Source organism: Spinacia oleracea, chromosome 6 (assembly GCF_020520425.1).
Source record: "Spinacia oleracea cultivar Varoflay chromosome 6, BTI_SOV_V1, whole genome shotgun sequence".
NCBI lineage: Eukaryota > Viridiplantae > Streptophyta > Magnoliopsida > Caryophyllales > Amaranthaceae > Spinacia > Spinacia oleracea.
This window is the reverse complement of record NC_079492.1, coordinates 20,646,834-20,670,899: the sequence shown is the minus strand read 5'-3', so window position 1 is coordinate 20,670,899 and position 24,066 is coordinate 20,646,834. Positions and strand designations below refer to the sequence as shown.

General features: G+C 38.5%; 2 protein-coding genes and 1 long non-coding RNA gene across 3 annotated transcripts; 2 read left to right on the top strand and 1 right to left on the bottom strand.

Moving 5' to 3' along the window:
* Positions 1-356: 356 nt before the first annotated feature.
* Positions 357-3,616, top strand: LOC130463821 (uncharacterized). The gene is made up of 2 exons (XR_008923984.1): positions 357-879; positions 3,134-3,616. It is a non-coding gene; the product is annotated as an uncharacterized lncRNA (long non-coding RNA).
* A 10,700-nt stretch (positions 3,617-14,316) lies between these two features.
* Positions 14,317-16,939, top strand: LOC130463760 (uncharacterized). Its single transcript, XM_056832991.1, has 5 exons — positions 14,317-14,678; positions 14,750-14,910; positions 14,986-15,391; positions 15,471-15,592; positions 15,723-16,939. Exons 1-5 carry the CDS (start codon positions 14,558-14,560, stop codon positions 16,209-16,211), a joined length of 1,299 nt encoding a protein of 432 aa, XP_056688969.1. The 5' UTR covers positions 14,317-14,557; the 3' UTR covers positions 16,212-16,939.
* Positions 16,940-17,187: 248 nt separating this feature from the next.
* LOC110779101 (uncharacterized) lies at positions 17,188-18,453 on the bottom strand. Its single transcript, XM_021983635.2, has one exon. It carries the CDS (start codon positions 18,451-18,453, stop codon positions 17,188-17,190), a length of 1,266 nt encoding a protein of 421 aa, XP_021839327.2.
* Between the last annotated feature and the right edge of the window lie 5,613 nt (positions 18,454-24,066).

Sequence of the window (24,066 nt, the reverse complement as noted above, 5' to 3'; positions counted from 1 at the left end):
TTTTGGAGGGTTATGACATTGGCCTAGCCCAGCTAACCCCTAACTCTTGGGCGAACGTCTTTGGGTATATTGCCAAGTGTGCATTGAGTGACGTGACTCCTTCCTTTCCTGCTTTTGTTAGACTTGTAGAGTTGTAGATATTGCCCCTCCTCTCGTTCTCCCCAAGAATGGTTGACCCTGTATAGCCGGCGGGGTTATAAGACGCACTACAAGAAATATGACTTATAACAACAGAAATCTACCAATACTTAATCTATATGTTGGTATTGGATGGTATTAGCAACGGATATTTTATTTGTTGGCTATAAGTAACAGCCTCCTAAAACCACAATCTTTTGCCAACAAATACTCTTTAATTTGTTGGTTAAAATATTTATTACCAACAAAATTTTCACCAATTATACTAAGTATTGGTAAAACATTTCATTTGCCCGCTTATTTTTTCCCTCTTCCCGCTTTAGCACAATTCCCAAAAGTTGAAAAACAAAACTCTTTATTTTTTAATAGGGTCCAGCAATATCAAGTACTGAGTTTAGGAATTAAAATTAATTTCATCCCGTAAAAAAAAAAATTAAAAACGCGAGGAGTAGAAATCTAGAACTATCCTCTCGCCATTTTCATTTTCCTTGTCTAGATCTCCAGGAAAAGACCTCGCCATCCCCATTTTCATTTTCACCGAGCAAAACATTCCACGGAGAAGCTCCTCTTCTGTTGAAGTATGTAAACAAAGCTCACACAAGGTTCAATTAATTAGCTTATTTCCGGTAGAAATTACACAGCGGCGCAACCCGATATTCCGCCGCCCACCCCTCTACAGTAGAGATCTCGCTCGGTTTTTTTCCTGATCGGTGCTTGACTTGGTTTATCTTAATTTAAAAGGTAAATTTTTAAAATCAATAGTTTTGTTAATTGAAATTTAATTTTTTACACCTATATTCTTGATATTTCTAAAAATTGAAGATGGTTGTATTGAAAAATTCTCGTTAGTTTTGAGAAACATCTGATTTTCAAGGTGGATGAGTTTCTGTGTATTTTCGATTTTTAGGGTTTGGAAAGTTTGTTTATGAAAATTGTGCAATTGTACTCCATGATTTATATTCTGTCCTTTTGCATCTGTGCAAACTGAATGTAATGAGTAGGGTGATTATAGTTTTTGCCCATTGGAATGAATGACAATTCATGTGAGCTTTTGATTCAACGATTTTTGTCTAAATTTGGAGTTCTTTGTCCTCTTACTTGGTTGTGTTTTGTCTTGGTAAGTAACTTTGTTTAAACATTTGCTAGAACCATACTTAGTATTTTACTAGCTAGTTGTATGAATTGAACTTTCCATATACTTATTTTCCCTTGCACTTTTCCCTTGTTGATCGAAGCAATGTTTAGGCTAGATTAGAGTTGTAGTGATCTTAATTTTACTGGTTATCATAAATGCAGTCCAAAAAAAATTTATTGTTTCATCATCCACCATCTCGTAAATCACAAGAATTATATTGTTTCAAATGGTTATTCTTTTTCTCTCCCTCGAATGACCGTGTTCTTTTTTCTTTATTCTAAGTATATGTTGTAGCTAATTTTTTGCGAGTTGTCATTGTACTAACAAATCATTTGGATCAAAACTGTAATAATACAACCACCTAAACCTAAAATGAAAAATGTGGCCTAAAGCTAGTTTAAGGCTTTAGTTTAATTTTATGAATTATGCAAAATTAATCATAGCTTCTTGAATGGCAATCAATCATACTTTGGTTTACTGGTTTTAATTCATAAATCTTTCCCTTGATTGATGCTAAACACCAAAAAATCTCAAAACACGCGAGTTTGAAATATAATTTCAATAATGTTTTGTCTATGGTCTACCACAAAGGTTAGACAGGGAGAAGCTGAAGTGTTTATTTCTCACTGCCTTCTATTTATTTCTCACTGCCTTCTAAGATATGTAGTACTCTAGGTTAAGCAGCCAGTGATTGGAAATTGAGTTGATATGGAATTCCCATATTCTTAAAATTTTATGGGAAGATCTCTAGGATAAATTGGGTGTAGACTGTTCTATGGTAGTGAACCTGTTTTTGGAGATGATTCTTTCCAAAAGCAGTATGAAGCCCCAATATACATCATCATCTAACAACCTCCACCAAGGCACCGAAAGCCAAGACCCACAACTGTCTCCTCTTTCAACTTTCAGTTACTGCCAGCACATTTTTTCTTGGCCAAACAATTTGTCTCAATAATATTTCTTATACCAGGCTATTTTTTCTAATGGAAAGCAATGCTTTATGATATGTTACTACTAAAACATATTAGATTCGCTATAAGCTTTCCTTTTTTTTATATGTGGCTTACAGTGATTTTTTTATATAGCCATGTGAACTTTGAAGTTGTTGATTTGTGTTGATGTCTTGAATCTTCTCAATAGATGCTGATGCAATATCTATTGTAATACTTGCCCGAGGAACGTCTTTGAATCATCATAGTAAATGATGTTCCCAAAGTTTACTGCAAGTATACTGCTAGGGGAAGATTATTGGCTCGACACCGAATTTAAGAGTTACGGTTACAACCCAAAGGATATCCTTAAATCATTTTTTGTTCGGTTTATGCTTCTTATCTAAGGTTTATAAGTTGTCTTTGTTCTGCTCAGTATGTATTGGTCTGCTGCTGATGGTTGGAGTTAGAGTCATAGTGTAGTTGTTGCCTTATGTGTTGGTGGCTGCGTTCCTGCTGCAAGGTTGTTGTGCTGCTCCTGCAGCCTGTTCTTGCAGTGGTGCTGCTTTGTTTTGTTCTACAGGTTTTGGTGTCGTTTTGGTTGAGGTTTTTGCCGATTCAGGTCTACGTTGGGGTATGCGGATGGGGAGTTTAAGTTTACTGATGTTTTTTTTGGTGGGGTCAAACTTTGGCTTCTTGGACTTTGTGGGTTTGGTATTGTTGGGGTTTTCTGTTTGGTCGTGTTGTTGTTGGTTATGATTTTTTTTATTGTTGTGTTATTTTGGATGATTTTCCTTGTAAATAATTTTCTTGTTCGTTTGTTAATATTTCTTACTTATCAAAACAAAAAAAGTTGCAGTTACAATTGTTGAATATGTCATGAATCTTCTCCTAGCCTGTCAAATTGATTTCCTGTCTCATGGGAGTGTAGTCTCAGGGCTAACGGGATGTTGATCAGCCTGCATATGTCTTTGCTGGATTCCTGGGAATGAAACATGACGAGCTGCTTATAAAATTATGAAGCCTGGTGATTGCTGCAATAATAGTTGTAATTGTTATTGGCTGTCTTTCTGCAACATTCTTTTGCAAGGCTGATCTGTTGAAACTCAGTGTACTGCGTGCAGCAAGGCTACATTCTTGAGAGTGCATATAAGTCTAAGCATATAATTTGTTCATATCTATTAATCTATCATATGCACAAGGTATGCGTGGCCAAATTGGTGAGCTGGATGCGATTAAACTGTCAGTGTAATAAAGATTTACAATGTACAAGGTTTTGCATTGTTGGCTGTGGCCATATATGTAATGAACAAGTACATATTCATATATGGAACTTGCTTTCACATATTTTTATGTAAGCAACTATTAATTTGTATTATCCGATTATAAAATATAGGAAAAATTGATATTGACAGTCCCAACTATGACCACATCACTTTTAAAGGTCTCAACTTTTGATAATTCTAGAGTGGTCTCAACTTTGAGGCATGTTTTCCCAAAATGGTCCTTTAGTTTATTAAACTGTTAATTAAGTTGATTTAAGCATATCATACTATTCCATTTACTTCATTTAAATAAAAAATATGATTATTGCACGAGAGATATGAGTCTTAATTAAGTTATTTAGCATTTAATTTTAACTAAGGGACCATTTTTGGAAAGGACTATCTATAGTTAGGACCACTCTGAAATAATCAAAAGTTAAGACCTTTTAAAGTAAATCGGCCATAGTTGAGACCAATAATATGTTAAGCATACATTACCAACAGTTTTAGGTGGGTAAATGAGCTAATTTTTGTTGGTAAAATTTATCCCAAATAGATTTTGAATGTTGGTAAAAGTATTACCAACATTTACTCATCTTGTTGGTGAACGTGTTTCCAACACTTGAAACTGTTGGCAAAACAGAATTACCAACAATTACTTTTCCGTTGTTATAAATAATACACGCCAACAGATCATCTTTATCTGTTGGTAATACTTTTAGCAACGGACTTTTTCCCAACTGATGGCCAACGGATGGATATCTGTTGGCAAAGACTTTTACGAACAGAAAAATGAAGGAAATAATGCCCTTGGTCCAAGTATGCATTTTATGTTAAGTCTAATAAATGCGGTTGAGTATTAATTAACAAGTTAATAATTCAGTGAGATTAAGTGAGCTGAATGCCTAGCTAGAGGCCGCTTCAGTTCAAGTGGAATTAATGATATTAATCCACAGCTTACTCTTGACTGAACCCGTAGGGTCAAACAAATAGTACGTAAACGGATCAAGTATTTAATGGCATTAAATACTCCATCTATGGATATTCGGAATCGACGGATCTTGGTTTCAGTGGGAGCTGAGATCGTCACAGGCAAGAAATGAATACTCCGGAAACGATGATATTGCCGGAAACGGAAATATGGATCGTATCGGAAATATAAATATTATCCAAGTCGTAGATGTTGCCGGAAACGGAAACATGGTACGTATCGGAATATATTATCGGAAATGGAAATATTGCCAGAATCGGAAATATTGCCGGAAACGGAAATATTGTCAGAATCGGAAATATTATCGGAATCGGAAAATAATTCCGGAAACGGAAATATTAAATATTTGTTCGAAACGGAAATTGATTCCGGAATCGGAAATATTAAATATTGTTCGTATCGGAAATGAATTCCGGAATCGGGAATTTAATCGGAAGCGTATCGTACGAATTAGCATCGGACGAGGCCCGCTAGACGAAGGCCCAGCACGAAGCCAGGCCGTCGCCCAGCGAGCCAACGCACACCAGCGCACGCCAAAGCCTCGACCAAGCCCAGCGCAAGGCCAGGCCCAGCCAAGGCCTTGGGCGCGCGCGCGGAGCACAGCAGTGGGCCGAGCGCTGTGCGCCTAGCGTGGGCCGCAAGGCTTGCACGGGTGTACGGTGCTCGTGCAATGCTTGTGCGGGAATCCTGAAGCAATCAGGATTCGAAGTGTGATTAAATCCTAAAACTATTAGATAATGATTATTTAATTAGAGTCCTAGTAGGGTTATAATTAAATAAATTAGTATCCTAATAGGATTCCAAAACCCTTTCCATAACTCTATAAATAAGTGCCTAGGGTCACATATTTTAGAGATTATTCAAGTATTCAAAGTGAGTTTTTGAGAGAAAATTCAGACACATTTCTTGACTAAAAGTGCCGAAAATCTTTAGTACCTTAGGGGCGATTCTAGTTGGTCAATCTTAAGGCGGATCCGGACGTGCTGTGGACTATCTACGGAGGGACGACACTTGTAGTCCTAAAGACTTGTTCTTGTTCGGTTCGGGCGCAGCTAGGGAAGGCACGCAACAAAGAGTATGCATCTAAACTATGCTATATGATTATGTGTAAATAATATGTATTCCTGGCTAAATGGTTTTTCCGCATGATTTATGAATTGTCATATGTATCATAACCTAACAGTGGTATCACGAGCCTCTTATTATTTTCATTATCTAAATTGCATGAACATGGTTAAATATTACAAATTTGCAAGAATTAAAAGGGGTGATTAATTTTCGTAATTGTTAATTAATTGCAAATTGCGTTTATTTAATTATACGTACGCAGTTTTTCGGCAGTTTCTTCGTTAATCATCCAAATCGAGTGATTTTTGTGTCAATTCCGCATGTAAAAGGCATTCTAAAATTTTGACAAAAATAGTACTTTTCTGCCGAACCCAGAATTCTCAAATTCGAAGCCTAACTATGACTTTTCGAAGGTTTTAGTTTTTCGAATGCAAAATTTCGTAAATTTAAGATGTTAAATTAAATATTTGCGATTCTTGTTGATAAATCTTGAATTTTTGATTGACCTACTGTATATGTTTAACAAGTTTGAATGCCTAGCCTTGTTAATTATGCAATCTAATTTGTAATTATGATTAATTTGTTGAAAATTAGAATAATTTAGAATTAATTTAATTTTCATAATTAATTATAATTTAATTAGAAACCTATGATTAAAAACCACCATAAAAATTGTAAATTTATGATAAATTTTAAATTTTTATGACCTAGGCTTGAATCCATGATAATCGGAAATCAATTGAATAATAAATTTTCGATTTTTCGCCCTAAAATTATGAAATTAACATTATTTATTAATTTGTCATTAATTTTAAATATAAATTTTTAAATTTTATGCGATTCGTTCATAAAACTTGCACGCACAAAGCAATGGACGCTTCGTGTTACCCTTAAGGGGTGTTGTATAGTGCGGGCATGCGACGACGAGCAAGGGAGCTCGTCGCCCGTGCGGCACGAATGCAATGAGCAAGGGCATGGTGCACGAGCACAAGGCAGCATCCCTGCCTTGTGTCGTGGGCCACGAGCTGTGGATGAATGGGCATGGGCGAAGGCAAGGCATGGCAGTCGCGTGTGGGCAGCAAGCTCGCGTGCCACGAGCGCTGCGCCCAGCGTTGATCGCGCGCAGCGAGCAATTGCTCGCGCACAGCGAGCGATGGCTCGCGTGCATCGAGCGCTGGAGCGCGCGCAGCAAGCACTGGCGAGCGCGCACAGCGAGCGATGGCTCGCGTGCATCGAGCGCTGGCGCGCGCGCAGCGAGCACCACTTGTGCGATGGCTTGCGATGGGAAGATGCAGCAGCTATGCGACGAGCGCATGGGCTGCGCGCACATGGCCAGCGATGGCTGTGTGCGTGTGGCCCATGGGCGTGCAATGCGTAGGGTGTTTGCGTTGCGATTAGATCGTTTTGAATGTTTAATTTGAAATTTTCAGTTTACGTAATTTTAATTAATTTTAAAATTAATAATTTAAATTATTTTCTTGGATTTTAATTTTGAATACTGTAATTATAATAAATTTTATTTATTCTAATTATTTTACTAAAATTAAAATCATGAATTAATTTAAATACGACTGAAATCAAATTAAAAATTTTGGATTCAATTATAAATTTATATGGGCTTTAAATTTTAATTAAATTTGTATGTTTCCGGTTAGACTTGAAATACATTTTTATGTTTAAAATTAGTAAAGCATATGAATTTATTGGTTTAAGTGGGAGCGCTTTTAGTCATAAACTCTTGATTAGGTCTACGAATTCTTAAGGTTAAAGCAACTTGATTAGAATTAATAAGGACTGAATAATTGGTAGATTATTGGTGCCCTTGATTAATTGCTGCAAATGTTTACGTGATGCATAATGTGTTTTACTAACCAGCTATGTGGGTCATTCATGATAATGAATGGGTGAATGGTATATATTGTATATGTAATGTTTTGCAGGTTATGAAGTGACTAGTATGGCCCAAATAGGATAGAAAATATGGTCTGCGTACCATTAATTTGAATGTAATTGGTCTAAAGTACCAAAGTCGTTTTTCAATTCAAATATGGTCTGCGTACCATCAAATAGTTGTAATTAGTTTTAATTATAGCTTATCCTATTTGAAGAAAATGGTGCCTCCCACGGAGATTTTCGAGACGGACTTTGAAGTTAAAGCTTCAAGATGAAGTCTGGCCATACTAGATCACATTTATCTTATCCATGCTTTAAGTTATTTATTGCTTTAAATATGTCTTAATTATGCATGAGATTGTGGCTTGATTATGTTGCATGATTAAGGATTTTAGTTCACTTAAAATCTAACCAACATAGTAAGAGCCTTAAGTTCCAAACTTAAAAATTGAGTTAAAAGGTGCCATGCCAAAATATACACTTGCTTGGATATCCTTTACATCAATCTAGTAATAGTTTTTGCTCAGCAAGGTGTTACTTATTGGTCCTAAAGGGGCAAGGTACACAAATAATTGTGAGTACATGTTAGTTTTGGTGAAACTCAACGATATAAGTAAGGAGTCGTTTTATGTCGTGGCAAAATCGATAGGTTTACCTAATAAGTTCTTAGACGTACCTATCAACCAAGAATAGTTTCTAGACTATTAGCAAAAGGCTTTTGCTTACCTAAGATGTTTTAGGATTAAGTCGACAAACTGTGCTTAGTTCTTCAATGATTTTAGGATCTTGGAATCATTTTATTCACACCTGCCGGAACACATAATTCGAATAAAATGCTAATGACTTGTTTAAATTGCATGATTGCTTTCATTTTCAAGTTATTATTCATGATAAATCTTTAGACTTTGCATGCTTCAATGTATGTTTTAATTATTGTTTATAATTAAATATCTTGCACTGCAGTAAATCCTTTTAGAAAGGTAACAGTGAATTTCCTCGATTGGTAATGAATCCAAGAACGATTCACGGAAATGAGAGAAAATGAGCAATTTAAATGTACGTTTCTTTTAGCGACTTTTATGGTTGTTTTCGAATATCAAAATCGAATGGCAAACCAAATGGTGCTTGTGAATTCAAAATACAATGTAGTTTTGAGATCATAAAGCATTGAGTTTAAACGCTCAGCTTTACCAATGGTTAACAACCTAAAATCCTTTTCCATTTAATTCTCGAATGAGTCTAGTCCCTAGACATTCGAATAGATCGATACTTAGAGAACTTTAAAAGCTTCTGGTAAGATCATCTAGTTGAAACAAAATATTCAACATAAATAAAAATGGTAAAGAACCTTGTTGGGGTGACATTGGACATGTCTAACAAAGTATAAAAGTCAACACTAAAGAATTCAATTCTTAAGATTATAAGAAAGGGTACAAGAAATAGGAAAACGAGGAACAAATGAAAGGAATTACGATTCCGTTTCTACCTATAAGTTTATGTTTAAAAAGAAGTGACCTAGCAATCAAACTTCCTTGGTATCATATACCGCTTGAGGTTCTTACTTCGATAATAACTCAAACAATGGAAGCTAGGCTACACTAATGACCTACAAGTGGGAAATGAAGCATGGCAATGCTACATTAGTTGTAGGGTCATCTAGTTTGTTTTAAGTCCTTTCAAAGGCTGGAACTTAATGGCTATTTTGTTCCATAATCAACATACCTAAATTTCTGTTTTCAAAAACAGAAAGACTCACATATCAACAAGTTAACATTCAAAAGCTCTATTTTGATGGACTTTTGAAAGTTGATTGATTTCTAGATCATTTTAAGACAATTAGTCTTACTTGTTGAAAGTAACAAAAGATATGAACTATTGTTAGAACGCCTAGACAATAGAGTTCAAAGCTAAAGAAAGATTTTATGACTTTATTATTTCACATGGATTTGAGTGAATATAGGTTTATTTACTCAAATGTGATATAAGTTTGAATCTGTTTGGCTAGTTCAAAGATTCAGAAGTATAAAATCCACTTAGCAAGAAATCATAAAGATCTAGGTTAGATCATGTTGATGATTACTTGAGACCAAATATGATCATCAATGATTGTGTGTTTTCACAATCTAGGTCCAAAAGATATGGCATATCTTAGTTGGAACAATCGAAGTCAATTAGTACTTGATTCGATTAATGATGAATCATAAAGACTTTTCCTATAATTTCCAAAACAAAATTCTCAACTACCACCAAACTAAACCAAATTCGTCAAAGCTTTTGAAAAGTAATTTCAGAATAACTTTTCATAAAATATATCTAGAGAGTTGCAAAACTCAGTGGGAGCTTAGTGTTTGTCATTCGACAAACTAAGGCCCAAGTATAGATATATGTTTCATTGTGATTTATTCAAATGAGACACAAGGGTATTGTTTCTACCACAAATTTTTGAGAACATCATGTTTGTTTGCTCGAAATAATGTCCTTTTGGAGATTCGTTTCCAAAATGACAAGTGGGAGAAAATAGACCTCGAAAGTCTTCGAGGCGAACAACAAACATAAAACGGACATTCCGGAGGCTTTTCGAAGTGCTTCAGAAAATCCGAACTTATTCTTTAAGGACTTTAGAAGTGGCTTTAAAGAATTGACATCTCTTAGAAGACTTTACAAGTGCTTCAAGGAGAACAGAATATTCAAAGGACTTTCAAGTGGCTATTGATATTCTATTGTTTGATGTTCTATACCCTTGTAGGCATAGAGTTCAAGTCACTAAAACTATGAGATTCTTCTATTAGATAGTGAAGAAACATGGAGTTCAGGTCACTGAAACTATGCAATTCTTCTATTAGATAGTGAAGAAACCTACAACTTGCAGTCAAACTATTATCATGTAGATTAATGAGTTTGTGACCTGTAAGAAAGCTATGACGAAACCTAGATTCCCTAAAATGGTTAGAGGCCATATATAGACTCAAATGTTTTAAATGGTTAGAGGCCATAAAACATACTCAATGTTTTGATGACAAAATTGAAATTTTGTTGATTTGCAAGAATAGTTTCACACCTATTGGTTGCAAGTTTGTTTTAAAGGATAAAAACCATCAAACATTGGATTGTGTTCACACACAAAGCTAGATTAGTTGCTAAAAGTTACAAGCAAATTCACGGTGTGGATTGTGTTGAAACCTCATGCATAATCGTAATGCTCAAGTCTATAATTCAAGCAATGATTGCATATTGGTACATATAGCAATTGGATGACAAAACGTATTCCTCAATCAAATGTTGGAAGAAACTATGTACATGGTATGTCATAGGATTTGTGGATCCAAATAAATGCTTGAAAAGGAAAGCTAGCTTATAAAATCTAAGTACAGATTTAAGCAAGCAATTGGGAATTATAACTATATTTTAGCGAAGCTAATAAGTATTTTAGTTTCATAAAATGTACATGATTCTTATAGATATATAAGAAGTTTAGTGGGAGTACATAAAAACTTAATGGTCCTATGTGTATCACACACATATTCTATTGTAAAATAACATTCAAATGCTAATGACTTAGATTTGAGATTATTCATCAATGATGGACCATGGCGAAACTTAGTACATACTGGGTATTAAGATCTATTTACAAAGATCTTATGATATTGTTTTGGATTAAGTAATGGCATTTACTAAATCAAACACGAAAGTCTCCATTGGAGATATTCGACCCATGTGAATAAATCTAAGTAAAGGATGTTTGAACTATGTATAAGCATTTACTAAGTTAAACATCAAAGAGTCTAAATAAGATTCTTAACCTATATTATATGTCAAAGAATTTAGCTGAATTTAGTATCTAGTGAAACTAGATAAGCTAAAGTTACATGAATAGAATTCAATTGGGAATTATTCTGCAAAAGAATTTATCATGTATGATATAATATGAGGATCGCCAAAAACGTATCGTATGACTTTAGGCATGACGAACATATACCAATCTCTATTGATCTAAGTGAAGATCAACTAGATTGAGATCAAGAATACTTATGGTACTTGAAAAGGTACATAGGAATAGTTCTTGATTCAAGGAAATAAAGATATGCTAAATATTGATGCTACACGCATAAACACTGGCAAAGGATCAAGCAAGACCCTTTGGAGTTAACCATTGACAAGGACGAGCTAAAGAGCATCGTGTTTCGAAATGGCAACATGGATTGGAGACCATGAGTTGTTGTGTGGGAAATTAAAGTATTAATTTCTATGTTCTAAGATACAGCTGGAAAGTCTTCCACATATCTGTGAACTGCTTGGATAAGCAAATCCAAACAAAGCATCACTAGCAACCTAAACAGTTGAAGTAAAAGTACTTATTGCCTAAGAAGCAATAAAACAGAGTTGTTTATGAGTTCTTCATTGAACTTGGGTGGATCACATGTCTGCTAACTTGATGGCTCTTCATTGCAAAATATGTAGAACCACTATCGAAGTAAGAAAGACTAGATCACATAATAAACAAACTCAAAAGATCTTATCATCCTATCTCGAATATCATTCGATGAAAAAGATATTAAGATTGGCAAAGCATGATAACTAAACCTATGCAACAAGTGAGAAGCAACACTCACGTTGTAGCACTGGAAATCAAGCATAGCTTTGAATTCCATGAACTGTTTTAAAGATGGGTTTGAGGCCCATGGTTGTAAAACAATGGGGTTGATCATTTATCATATATGAAATGTATTTTCATATTCCATTTAATCTTGGTTTAGTATTAAATGACGAGTCCCTTCAAATTTGACGAAATATTCAAGATAGACTGTCAGGACCAGTCCTGTGACTAAGAAATGTCTATCAAGTGAACTTGAATGTCAAAGGTTGAAAATGGTCCTTAGTCGGAGTTTTCTATAAAATTGGACGCATAGAAAACGTTAGACGATTAGAATGCAAGATGACTAGTAGTTCTGTTTCTTGAACTATGTGGACATGGCAATGTCATAATCATTTGCATAGATACTTACTTTGGGAAGACTAGTATCGGACAAGACCTATGAAACTTTACTGTAAGAGATGAAAATCTGTCATAAGTAAATTTCATTAAAATTATTAGACACTAAATCCTCAATACCTGAGTGATTTGAGATTACTTGTTTGAGAACTGGTTGCTTTGACGTTGACCAACCGTCGCACCGTAAAAGGAGGCTATAAAGGCAACGCTCAGGTAATCACCTATCAAACGAAGTCTAATCTCAAGATCACAAGATTGGGATTGTCCTCCCATAAATCGGGATGCGATGCTTAAAAGTTGTACAAGGCCACTCGGAGAGCTAGAAACTGTGAAATGCATGGCCGTGCTCGGATGAATCATAGGCTATGATTATCTGTTTATTTGATCAGTTGAACTCTGAAACCGAGGAACACCTCTGGACATAATAAGGATGACAACTCTTACCTTATGTTCAAGAGCAAGCATCGAGCGACAAAGGAATTAGGAAATGCACACTTGTCCCTAAGGACAAGTGGGAGACTGAAGGAAATAATGCCCTTGGTCCAAGTATGCATTCTATGTTAAGTCTAATAAATGCGGTTCAGTATTAATTAACAAGTTAATAATTCAGTGAGATCAAGTGAGCTGAATGCCTAGCTAGAGGCCGCTTCAGTTCAAGTGGAATTAATGATATTAATCCACAGCTTACTCTTGACTGAACCCGTAGGGTCACACAAATAGTACGTAAACGGATCAAGTATTTAATGGCATTAAATACTCCATCTATGGATATTCGGAATCGACGGATCTTGGTTTCAGTGGGAGCTGAGATCGTCACAGGCAAGAAATGAATACTCCGGAAACGATGATATTGCCGAAAACAGAAATATGGATCGTATCGGAAATATAAATATTATCCAAGTCGTAGATGTTGCCGGAAACGGAAACATGGTACGTATCGGAATATATTATCGGAAATGGAAATATTGCCAGAATCGGAAATATTGCCGGAAACGGAAATATTGTCAGAATCGGAAATATTATCGGAATCGGAAAATAATTCCGGAAACGGAAATATTAAATATTTGTTCGAAACGGAAATTGATTCTGGAATCGGAAATATTAAATATTGTTCGTATCGGAAATGAATTCCGGAATCGGGAATTTAATCGGAAGTGTATCGTACGAATTAGCATCGGACGAGGCCCGCTAGACGAAGGCCCAGCACGAAGCCAGGCCGTCGCCCAGCGAGCCAACGCACACCAGCGCACGCCAAAGCCTCGACCAGGCCCAGCGCAAGGCCAGGCCCAGCCAAGGCCTTGGGCGCGCGCGGAGCACAGCAGTGGGCCGAGCGCTGTGCGCCTAGCGTGGGCCGCAAGGCTTGCACGGGTGTACGGTGCTCGTGCAATGCTTGTGCGGGAATCCTGAAGCAATCAGGATTCGAAGTGTGATTAAATCCTAAAACTATTAGATAATGATTATTTAATTAGAGTCCTAGTAGGGTTATAATTAAATAAATTAGTATCCTAATAGGATTCCAAAACCCTTTCCATAACTCTATAAATAAGTGCCTAGGGTCACATATTTTAGAGATTATTCAAGTATTCAAAGTGAGTTTTTGAGAGAAAATTCAGACACATTTCTTGACTAAAAGTGCCGAAAATCTTTAGTACCTTAGGGGCAATTCTAGTTGGTCAATCTTAAGGCGGATCCGGACGTGCTGTGGACTATCTACGGAGGGACGACACTTGGAGTCCTAAAGACTTGTTCTTGTTCGGTTCGGGCGCAGCTAGGGAAGGCACGCAACAAAGAGTATGCATCTAAACTATGCTATATGATTATGTGTAAATAATATGTATTCCTGGCTAAATGGTTTTTCCGCATGATTTATGAATTGTCATATGTATCATAACCTAACAAAAAATACCCTTTCCCAACAACTAAGACCATGTTGTTAAAAGTCAAATTTCTTGTAGTGACGCTAGTGGGTAAGACATGTAGCTGGGTGTGGTGGAGGAAAAAGTGGTCTATTATCCGAATGGAGGACCTCCCTCTTTCAGAGAGTCTTTCACGTTGGAATTATCGGCCCCGCTATTTGTCTAGGGATGACGCCTATCCTCGTTTTTGTCAAGGGATTGGAGGCTCATAAAGCCTTTATTTCAGGCCGAAATGTATCGGCTGTCTGCGAAGAGTCACGCATGGGTGCCCAATAATTGGCTTCCTCATGTGGGTCAGTTCACCAACATGGTCTTTCTTGCGGTCGTTGGTCTCTGCCCCTACTTGAATAGAGGTAGTTTTTGCATTGACTTTCCACTAAAGCCTTGCTTTCTTATCTTTCACTAATCCCCTTAGTTTGTGTAGATTCTGCCATGAGTCGTCTGTCCCCTGAAGACAAGGGTTCGGTGGACGTACCTACCTGGTTGTCCCAGGTGTATACGGATGATATCTTCAAGGCCGTGGAGGCTAAGAAGAAAGAGTCCTCGAAGAAGTCCGATGAGGGTGCCTCTGGTGACGCTGCCAAGGTATATTTTGTTCAATTTTGACGTATTTCTGTATTCCATTATCTATGCTTGGTTTTTCACCTTTTTCATTGTTAGGAGCCTACCTCGTTGGCCACGAAGAAGCGTCCTGCATCTTCAGCGGTGGCCCCTAAGCCCAAGGGTCAACAACGTCCCTTCTTCAAGAAGCTGGGCACTGCTGATGCTGCAACGAAGCCGTCGTTGGCGAGGCCGTCAACCCCTTTGGCTGGGGGAGGAGCCCCTATTCCTCAGGTGTCCACCCTTCCACCTGAGCCAAAAGAGACGTCTCCCAAGGTGACCGTCGAAGGAGATTCCGCGGCCAAAGCGGCCGTTGCCGAGGTGGTCACTGACCAGGTTGACGTCCCTGGCGCTGCTGTGAATGTTGGGGAAACTACCACTTCCTCGTCGAGAGAGGGGAAGGGCAAAGAGTCCCAAGGTCCTACTGTTGGGGATGCCTCTATGCCTCCGCCAGCTCCATCGGCTGGTTAGTTGTTTAAAACTTAGGACGTCGTGATAACTTGGTAGTTTTGGTATATTTAATTGACGTATTCATAATGATTCAGGCGAAATGTTCAAACGAATGCGGCGTGCTGAAGTGGCGAACATTCCCCCATCAGGCGGGTTTAGTTCAGAGGAAAAAGATAAGATCCTTTCAGCCGTCTATGATGCAATTCCTGAGGAGTATGTAAGCTCGCTTCCTGGAATTGATCTGGGGTACTTTTTGGGCCATGCAGTCCCTCATACTTGATGTAAGTTTTTTTTTTTCTTCTTGTTTTTTTTTTGAGAAAAATTAAGTCTGTTTTTGGTCACGGCAGCTCTTCATCCGTTGTGCCGAGGGTAGGCATTACCGCTTCGATATACATAAGGAGATGCCAAAGCATAAGGACCAGATTGAAAATCATGAGAAGTATGTTGAGAAGAAGGCTAGGGAGATCAATGAGGATGCGGATATCAAGATCAAGTCGGAGACGGACGCTTTGAGGAAGGCTGAGGAGGACGCCCAGGACTATGAGAATAAGTTGTTGGAGCATGAGGAGAGGTTGGCCGCGCTAAAAAAGGGGTATTCCGCCGTCTCAGAGCGGGTTACCAATTTCTCTTCCAAGGTGGACGCCTTGGAGAAGAAACTCAAGGCTACCCAGGACGAGATTGAAGTCGTGCGTGGGAAAGCCGCTAGCTCCTTCAAGCTTGGGGAGGTGTCCATTTTGGAGAATTCTCGGCGGGCATGGGATCAGTCGATGGATGGGAAGGACTTCTCCTGGTTTAAGCGTCGGATCTCATACCAGATGGCCGTCTCGACGGCTTGACGCCTTGGTCTAGATCCTCTTGAGTTTTTTAGTGAGGGGGAGGATGAGGACGCAGAGGAAGAAGAAGTGAATTCCCCTGAAAACCAGGACGTCCAGAACGGAAGCTCCACGGCCCCTCATCCATAGACGGTTTTTCTTGTTAGTTGGTTTTCGTGGCACCGTGGGCGCTTGTAATAACTTTGGTGCCTTTTGGCATTATTTTATTCGGTTTTGTTGCGCCTTGTGCGCATGTATGAATATTTTGTGCCTCCTGTGCACTTTGTGTTTTATTCCATTTCAGTTTATTACTGATTTTTAGGAAAATACTTTTTTGGTCCATTTGTGGACGTACCCCAGTGTTTTAGGTGATCATCCTAATTTGGGGCGCTAATCTAGGCCACTTCTTAGGTCGTCAACCGATTAGTCTTTTTGTGACGCCTTCAAAGGAGAAGGTGTCCTTTTAAATGACTGCTCTGTTGAGTCTTGTTTTGCGCTTCCACGTCTTTGTCAGTTCAAGCCACTTTTAGGGCCGTCGTTCAGTTAATCACTCGTGACGCCGCCTCTTAGGGCTCGTTAATGTGGGGGTATTTCACTCTAGTTTTTTGCTATGTAATTTTGAGTGGCTTTATTGAGCCGTGAGTTCATCAAATAAGGAAATATTATCATGAAGCTTATCATTTTACTTACGTAGCTAAATTGGCCGTTTTGTAGGCAATCATTACAGGCCGTTTTGTGGGCTCTTGCACAATTGTTAGGCCGTTTAGTAGGCTCGTATTACATAAAGTATCCTGACTAATCTAATGAAATTCTATTTTTAGCCACTTTTTTCTATCTTGGATGGGATACTCTCATTGGCAGTAGGTAGCTCTTCCTCATGCTTTCTTTTGCCTCTAGCTTCGGCCAAATCTTTCTTCCATGCTGACGGATTGAGGGTCGTGAGGTAGCAGTCTCTTGCTTGCTGTTGGTCTCCATGTATAGTCCCTATCGCCCCATCGTCTCATACAAACTTCAGAAGCATGAGAAGGGTGACGACTACTGCTTTAATTTTGTTCAGGGTGGGACGTCCCAAAATGACATTGTATGCTGTCAAATCTTTGATGATTAGGAAATCCACTCCCATCTTTCGTCCATCTTTTCGATCTCCAATTCGAACCGGCAAGTTGATGACGCCTACGGGATGTATGATGCTTCCTCCAAAACCAATGATGGGATAGTGTATGCTCTCTATGGTTTTGGGATCGTGGGCTAGGCGGCTGGGGCACTCCATGCTCATTATGTCAGATGAACTTCCAGCGTCTATCAGGATACGCTTCAGTCTCATGTTGGAAATTTTGATCTCGACCACGAGGGGGTCATCATGTGGAGTGACTACCCGTCCACCATCCGATTCACATATCTCTATCCGAGGAAATGGGTCCACAGGTGACTTCCATGACAACATTACTTTACCTAGGCGGCGGGCATAGTCTTTTTGTCCTCTCATGGTGGGTCCTCCAGCGGCTGGCCCCCCGGATATGAAGGATACAAATCCCCCTTCGCTCTGATTTTCCTTTGTAGGTGAGACAGGTGACTTGTTCTTTTTGTACTGGTTCTTCCCCGAGTCGTGAGCACACCTTTGCAGGTAGTTCTTTAGGTGTCCTTTAAAGGCCAGGCCGTCTAGGGCTCTCTTCAAGATTCTGCAGTTCTTGGTGTCATGCCCTATATCCTCGTGGAACTGGCAATACAGCTTAGGGTCTCGACTCTCAGCAGGAGACTTCATGGGGAAAGGCCGTTCAAGATCAAACCTGGTCCCGGCGTCCAACAGTATTGTGAGGAGGTCCGTGTTGTACTCGAAATATTCTCTTTCTTGTGGACGTTCTCTCTTGTGTTCAGGAGAATTGGTATCATGCTCTTTCGAAAGAGCCCAAGTACCATTTACTCGTGGTGCTTTTCGGTCTGTCTTGTCTTTCTTCCCTGAGGAATCTGTCGCCTCACCAGTCTTTCCATCTTTGGACGCGCTGCATATTTCTGTTGCGTGGATAAATGCTTCATCCTCATCCAATACTTCAGCCATAGTCCGAACGCTCTTCTTAACTAAGTTAAACTTGAATGATCCTTTCTTCAGTCCCCTAATAAAATTATGGAAGGAGACGCCGTGGGGAAGATCTGGGATCTTTCCAGCCACAATATTGAAGCGCTTCACATAGCTTCTTAGTGACTCATCTTTTCCTTGTTGAATGCGTCCCAAATGTATGCTTGTTTTCCTTTCTTCCTTGTGTGCCATGAACATGGTGGAGAACAGGGTTTGTAATTCGTTGAAAGAGGCAATTGATCCAGGGGCAGCCGTTCAAACCATTTGGACACTACTCCTTTAAGGGTAGCAGGAAAGTATTTGCACCAGGTGGCTTCATTGGTTCCTTGAACATACATATGTGAAGGAAATAATGCCCTTGGTCCAAGTATGCATTCTATGTTAAGTCTAATAAATGCGGTTCAGTATTATTTAACAAGTTAATAATTCAGTGAGATCAAGTGAGCTGAATGCCTATCTAAAGGCCGCTTCAGTTCAAGTGGAATTAATGATATTAATCCACAGCTTACTCTTGACTGAACCGGTAGGGTCACACAAATAGTACGTAAACGGATCAAGTATTTAATGGCATTAAATACTCTATCTATGGATATTCGGAATCGACGGATCTTGGTTTCAGTGGGAGCTGAGATCGTCACAAGCAAGAAATGAATACTCCGGAAACGATGATATTGCCGGAAACGGAAATATGGATCGTATCGGAAATATAAATATTATCCAAGTCGTAGATGTTGCCGGAAACGGAAACATGGTACGTATCGAAAAATATTATCGGAAATGGAAATATTGCCAGAATCGGAAATATTGCCGGAAACGGAAATATTGTCAGAATCGGAAATATTATCGGAATCGGAAAATAATTCCGGAAACGGAAATATTAAATATTTGTTCGAAACGGAAATTAATTCCGGAATCGGAAATATTAAATATTGTTCGTATCGGAAATGAATTCCGGAATCAGGAATTTAATCGGAAGCGTATCGTACGAATTAGCATCGGACGAGGCCAGCTAGACGAAGGCCCAGCACGAAGCCAGGCCATCGCCCAGCGAGCTGCACGCACCAACGCACGCCTCGACCAGGCCCAGCGCAAGGCCAGGCCCAGCCAAGGGCGCGCGCGCGAAAGCACATCAGCGTGGGCCGAGCGCTGTGCGCCTGGCGTGGGCCGCAAGGCTTGCGCGGGTGCACGGCTCGTGCAACGCTTGTGCGGGAATCCTAATCCTATTGGAATTCGTGCAAAGATTAAATCCCAATCCTAATAGATTGACTTTGTTATTTAGAGTCCTAATAAGATTCTAACTAGCAAATCCACATCCTACTAGGATTCCAATTCCCTTTCCAAACCTCTATAAATAAGGGCCTAGGGTTATAATTTATGGGCACGATTGAAGTATTCAAAGGGTAAGTTTTTGAAAGAAAAATCAGCCATACAGTTGCAAACACATAGCCGAATATTCCTAAGCACCTTAAGGCGATTCTAGTTGGTCTAACTTGAGGAGGATCCGGAATTCTCAAATTCGAAGCCTAACTATGACTTTTCGGAGGTTTTAGTTTTTCGAACGCAAAATTTCGTAAATTTAAGATGTTAAATTAAATATTTGCGATTCTTGTTGATAAATCTTGAATTTTTGATTGACCTACAGTATATGTTTAACAAGTTTGAATGCCTAGCCTTGTTAATTATGCAATCTAATTTGTAATTATGATTAATTTGTTGAAAATTGGAATAATTTAGAATTAATTTGATTTTCATAATTAGTTGATAATTTAATTAGATACCTATGATTAAAAACCACCATAAAAATTGTAAATTTGTGTTAAATTTTAAATTTTTATGACCTAGACTTGAATCCATGTTAATCGGAAATCAATTAATTAATAAATTTTCGATTTTTCGCCCTAAAATTATGAAATTAATATGATTTATTAATTTGTCATTAATTTTGAAAATAAAATTTTTAATTTTTATGCGATTCGCTCATATAACTTGCACGCACAAAGCAATGGACACTACGTGTTACCCTTAAGGGGTGTTGTATAGTGCGGGCGTGCGACGATGAGCAAGGGAGCTCGTCGCCCACGCGGTACGAATGCAGCGAGCAAGGCGATGGCGCGCGAGCACAAGGCAGCAGCCCTGCCTTGTGTCGAGCGCTGTGCGCGATGGGCGATGGGCGAAGCAATGGAACGCTGTGGGCGCGCGAGCGAGCGAGAGCTGGTCGCCCAGCGATCGCTGCTCTGTGCACCACAACGCGTGGCCTCGAGCGAGCGATCGAGCGAGCAATCGAGCGAGCGAGCGAGCGAGCGAGCGATGCGAGGAGCATCGTAGCTGCTGCGATGCCAGGGCAGGCAGGCTGCGCGCAAGCGTGGCTTGCCTTGCTGCCTTGCGCGTGGCTGCTGCGACGTTGTGCCATGGACCTCGATGGGTCGTGCACTCGACGGGGCTTGGGCGCAAGCCCAAGTGCTCGTCATGTCACGATTGTCGAGTTTTAAAATTTTAATTTGAAATTTTCAGTTTACGTAATTTTAATTAATTTTAAAATTAATAATTTAAATTGTTTTCTTGGATTTTAATTTTGAATATTACGAGTATAATTATAATAAATTTCATTTATTCTAATTATTTTACTAAAATTAAAATCGTGAATTAATTTAAATACGACTGAAAAATAAATTAAATAAACGGATTCAATTATAAATTTATATGAGCTTTAAATTTTAATTAAATTTGTATGTTTCCGGTTAGACTAGAAATACATTTTTATGTTTAAAATTAGTAAAGCATATGAATTTATTGGTTTAAGTGGGAGCCCTTTTAGTCATAAACTTTTGATTAGGTCTACAAATCCTTAAGGTTAAAACAACTTGATTAGAATTAATAAGGACTGAAAAATTTGTAGATTATTGGTGCCCTTGATTAATTGCTGCAAATGTTTATGTGATGCATAATGTGTTTTACTAACCAGCTATGTGGGCCATTCATGATAAGGAATGGGTGAATGTTATATATTGTATATGTATTGTTTTGCAGGCTATGAAGTGACTAGTATGGCCCAAATAGGATAGAAAATATGGTATGCGCACCATTAATTTGAATGTAATTGGTCAAATGCACTAAAATTGTTTTTCAATTCAAATATGGTCTGCGTACCATCAAATAGTTGTAATTAGTTTAATTATAGCTTATCCTATTTGAAGAAAATGGTGCCTCCCACGGAGATTTTCAAGACGGACTTTGAAGTTGAAGCTTCAAGATGAAGTCGAGCCATACTAGATCACATTTATCTTATGCATGCTTTAAGTTATTTATTGCTTTAAATATGTCTTAATTATGCATGAGATTGCGGCTTGATTATGTTGCATGATTAAGGATTTTAGTTCACTTAAAATCTAACCAACATAGTAAGAGCCTTAAGTTCCAAACTTAAAAATTGAGTTAAAAGGTGCCATGCCAAAATATACACTTGCTTGGATATCCTTTAAATCAATCTAGTAATAGTTTTCGCTCAGCGAGGTGTTACTTATTGGTCCTAAAGGGGCAAGGTACACAAATAATTGTGAGTACATGTTAGTTTTGGTGAAACTCAACGATATAAGTAAGGAGTCCTTTTATGTCGTGGCAAAATCGATAGGTTTACCTAATAAGTTCTTAGACGTGCCTATCAACCAAGAATAGTTTCTAGACTATTAGCAAAATGTTTTTGCTTACCTAAGATGTTTTAGGATTAAGTCGACAAACTGTGCTTATTTCTTCAATGATTTTAGGATCTTGGAATCATTTTATTCACACCTGCCGGAACACATAACTTGAATAAAATGCTTAATGAACATTGAATTATGCATGTATGCTAGAATTTAAGTTTATTAAGAGAAACTGTGAATGGTTATTTATTTGTTTATTCTTTTCAATTGTAGTTTTAATTATGGCAAACAACAATTCATTCAACATTCGATCAATTCTCGAAAAGGAGAAGTTGAGCGGGAAAAACTTCCTTGACTGGCAAAGGAACTTGCAAACAGTTCTTATGCAGGAAGAAAAGGAGTATGTCCTGGAAGAAGCGATGCCCGAAGCCGCAGGCGACGGGGTCACTCAGGCAGCCCTCAATCGTTGGATTGATGCCAACAAGGATGTGAAATGTCTAATGCTCGCCACCATGAGTGCAGATCTGCAGAAAACGTTCATCAACTCAGATTCTTTCACGATCATCAGTGAGTTAAAGAACATGTTCCAAGATCTGGCTCGAGTCGAAAGATTCGAGACTCATAGGCAAATTCTTGAGACCAAGCTTAAGAAAGGCGAGCCCGTAAGTCCACATGTTCTCAAAATGATTGGACTCATTGAGAATATGAGTCGGCTGGATTAGCAATTCTCTCAGGAAATGGCTGTAGACACCATCCTCCATTCTCTTCATAACGGGTATGATCAGTTTAAACTGAACTACAGTATGAATAGTCTGGACAAAACGCTCACTGAGCTTCACGGTATGCTGAAAACCGCTGAAAAGACGCTCAAAAGTGATAAGCAAGATGTGCTTATGGTGCGTGGGGGCAAGTTCAAGAAATCTGGAAAGAAGAGGAATGCTAAGAAAGGTGGCAACAAGGCCAGCCCAACTAAGAAAACTGGCGCAAAGTCTGAAAAGAGGAAGGTCAGTCAACCCACTTCTGAATCCGAATGCTTCTACTGCAAGAAGAAGGGGCATTGGAAGAGAGATTGCTTGAAGCTAAAGGAAGATCAGAAGAACGGAACAGTCGTTCTATCTTCAGGTATTTTCGTTATAGACTGTATACTTACTAATTCAACTTCTTGGGTATTAGATACAGGTTGTGGCTCACACTTATGTTCCAAGGGCGAAGTCGACCTACGAGTGGGAAATGGAGCACGGATTGCTGCATTAGCTGTAGGAACTTATTATTTGTCGTTGCCCTCCGGGCTAGTTTTGGAACTGGAAGAATGTTTCCATGTTCCAAGTCTTACTAAAAACATCATTTCAGTTTCTTGCTTAGATGCTAAGGGATTTTCCTTTTTAATAAAAGACAATAGTTGTTCGTTTTATTTTAAAGAGATGTTTTATGGATCTGCTAGATTAGTCAATGGACTTTATTTATTAGATCACGACAAACAAGTTTATAACATAAATACCAAAAGGGCCAAAAAGGATGATTCAGATCTCACCTATCTGTGGCATTGTCGATTAGGCCATATTAACTTGAAACGCTTAGAAAGACTTCAAAAGGAAGGAAAGATCTAGAACCACTTGACTTAGAGGATTATGGTAAATGCGAATCATGTTTACTTGGCAAAATGACAAAGCAACCTTTCTCTAAAGTTGGAGAAAGAGCAACTAAACTATTGGGTTTAATCCATACAGATGTATGTGGACCAATGAGTACAAATGCTAGAGGTGGTTTCAGCTACTTTATCACTTTCACTGATGACTTCAGTAGATATGGTTATGTCTACCTAATGAAGCATAAGTCTGAATCCTTTGACAAATTCAAGGAATTTCAGAGTGAAGTAGAAAATCAATTAGGCAAGAAGATTAAGGCACTGCGGTCTGATAGAGGCGGTGAATATCTGAGCTATGAATTGGATGACCATCTGAAAGAATGTGGAATTCTATCAGAATTGACTCCTCCTGGAACACCACAATGGAATGGTGTATCGGAACGGAGGAACAGAACCTTGCTAGACATGGTCAGGTCAATGATGGGTCAGGCCGAACTTCCAATAGAATTTTGGGGACATGCACTAAATACAGCTGCACTCACTATAAATAGAGCTCCGTCTAAAGCTGTCGAAAAGACTCCA

Coding starts and splice junctions, on each gene's coding strand:
- LOC130463760 (XM_056832991.1), top strand. CDS start 14,558: ATGTATCGGCTGTCTGCGAAGAGTCACGCATGGGTGCCCAATAATTGG. Junction 14,911..14,985: donor CCTCTGGTGACGCTGCCAAG/GTATATTTTGTT, acceptor TTTCATTGTTAG/GAGCCTACCTCGTTGGCCAC. Junction 15,392..15,470: donor TCCGCCAGCTCCATCGGCTG/GTTAGTTGTTTA, acceptor ATAATGATTCAG/GCGAAATGTTCAAACGAATG.
- LOC110779101 (XM_021983635.2), bottom strand. CDS start 18,453: ATGGCACACAAGGAAGAAAGGAAAACAAGCATACATTTGGGACGCATT.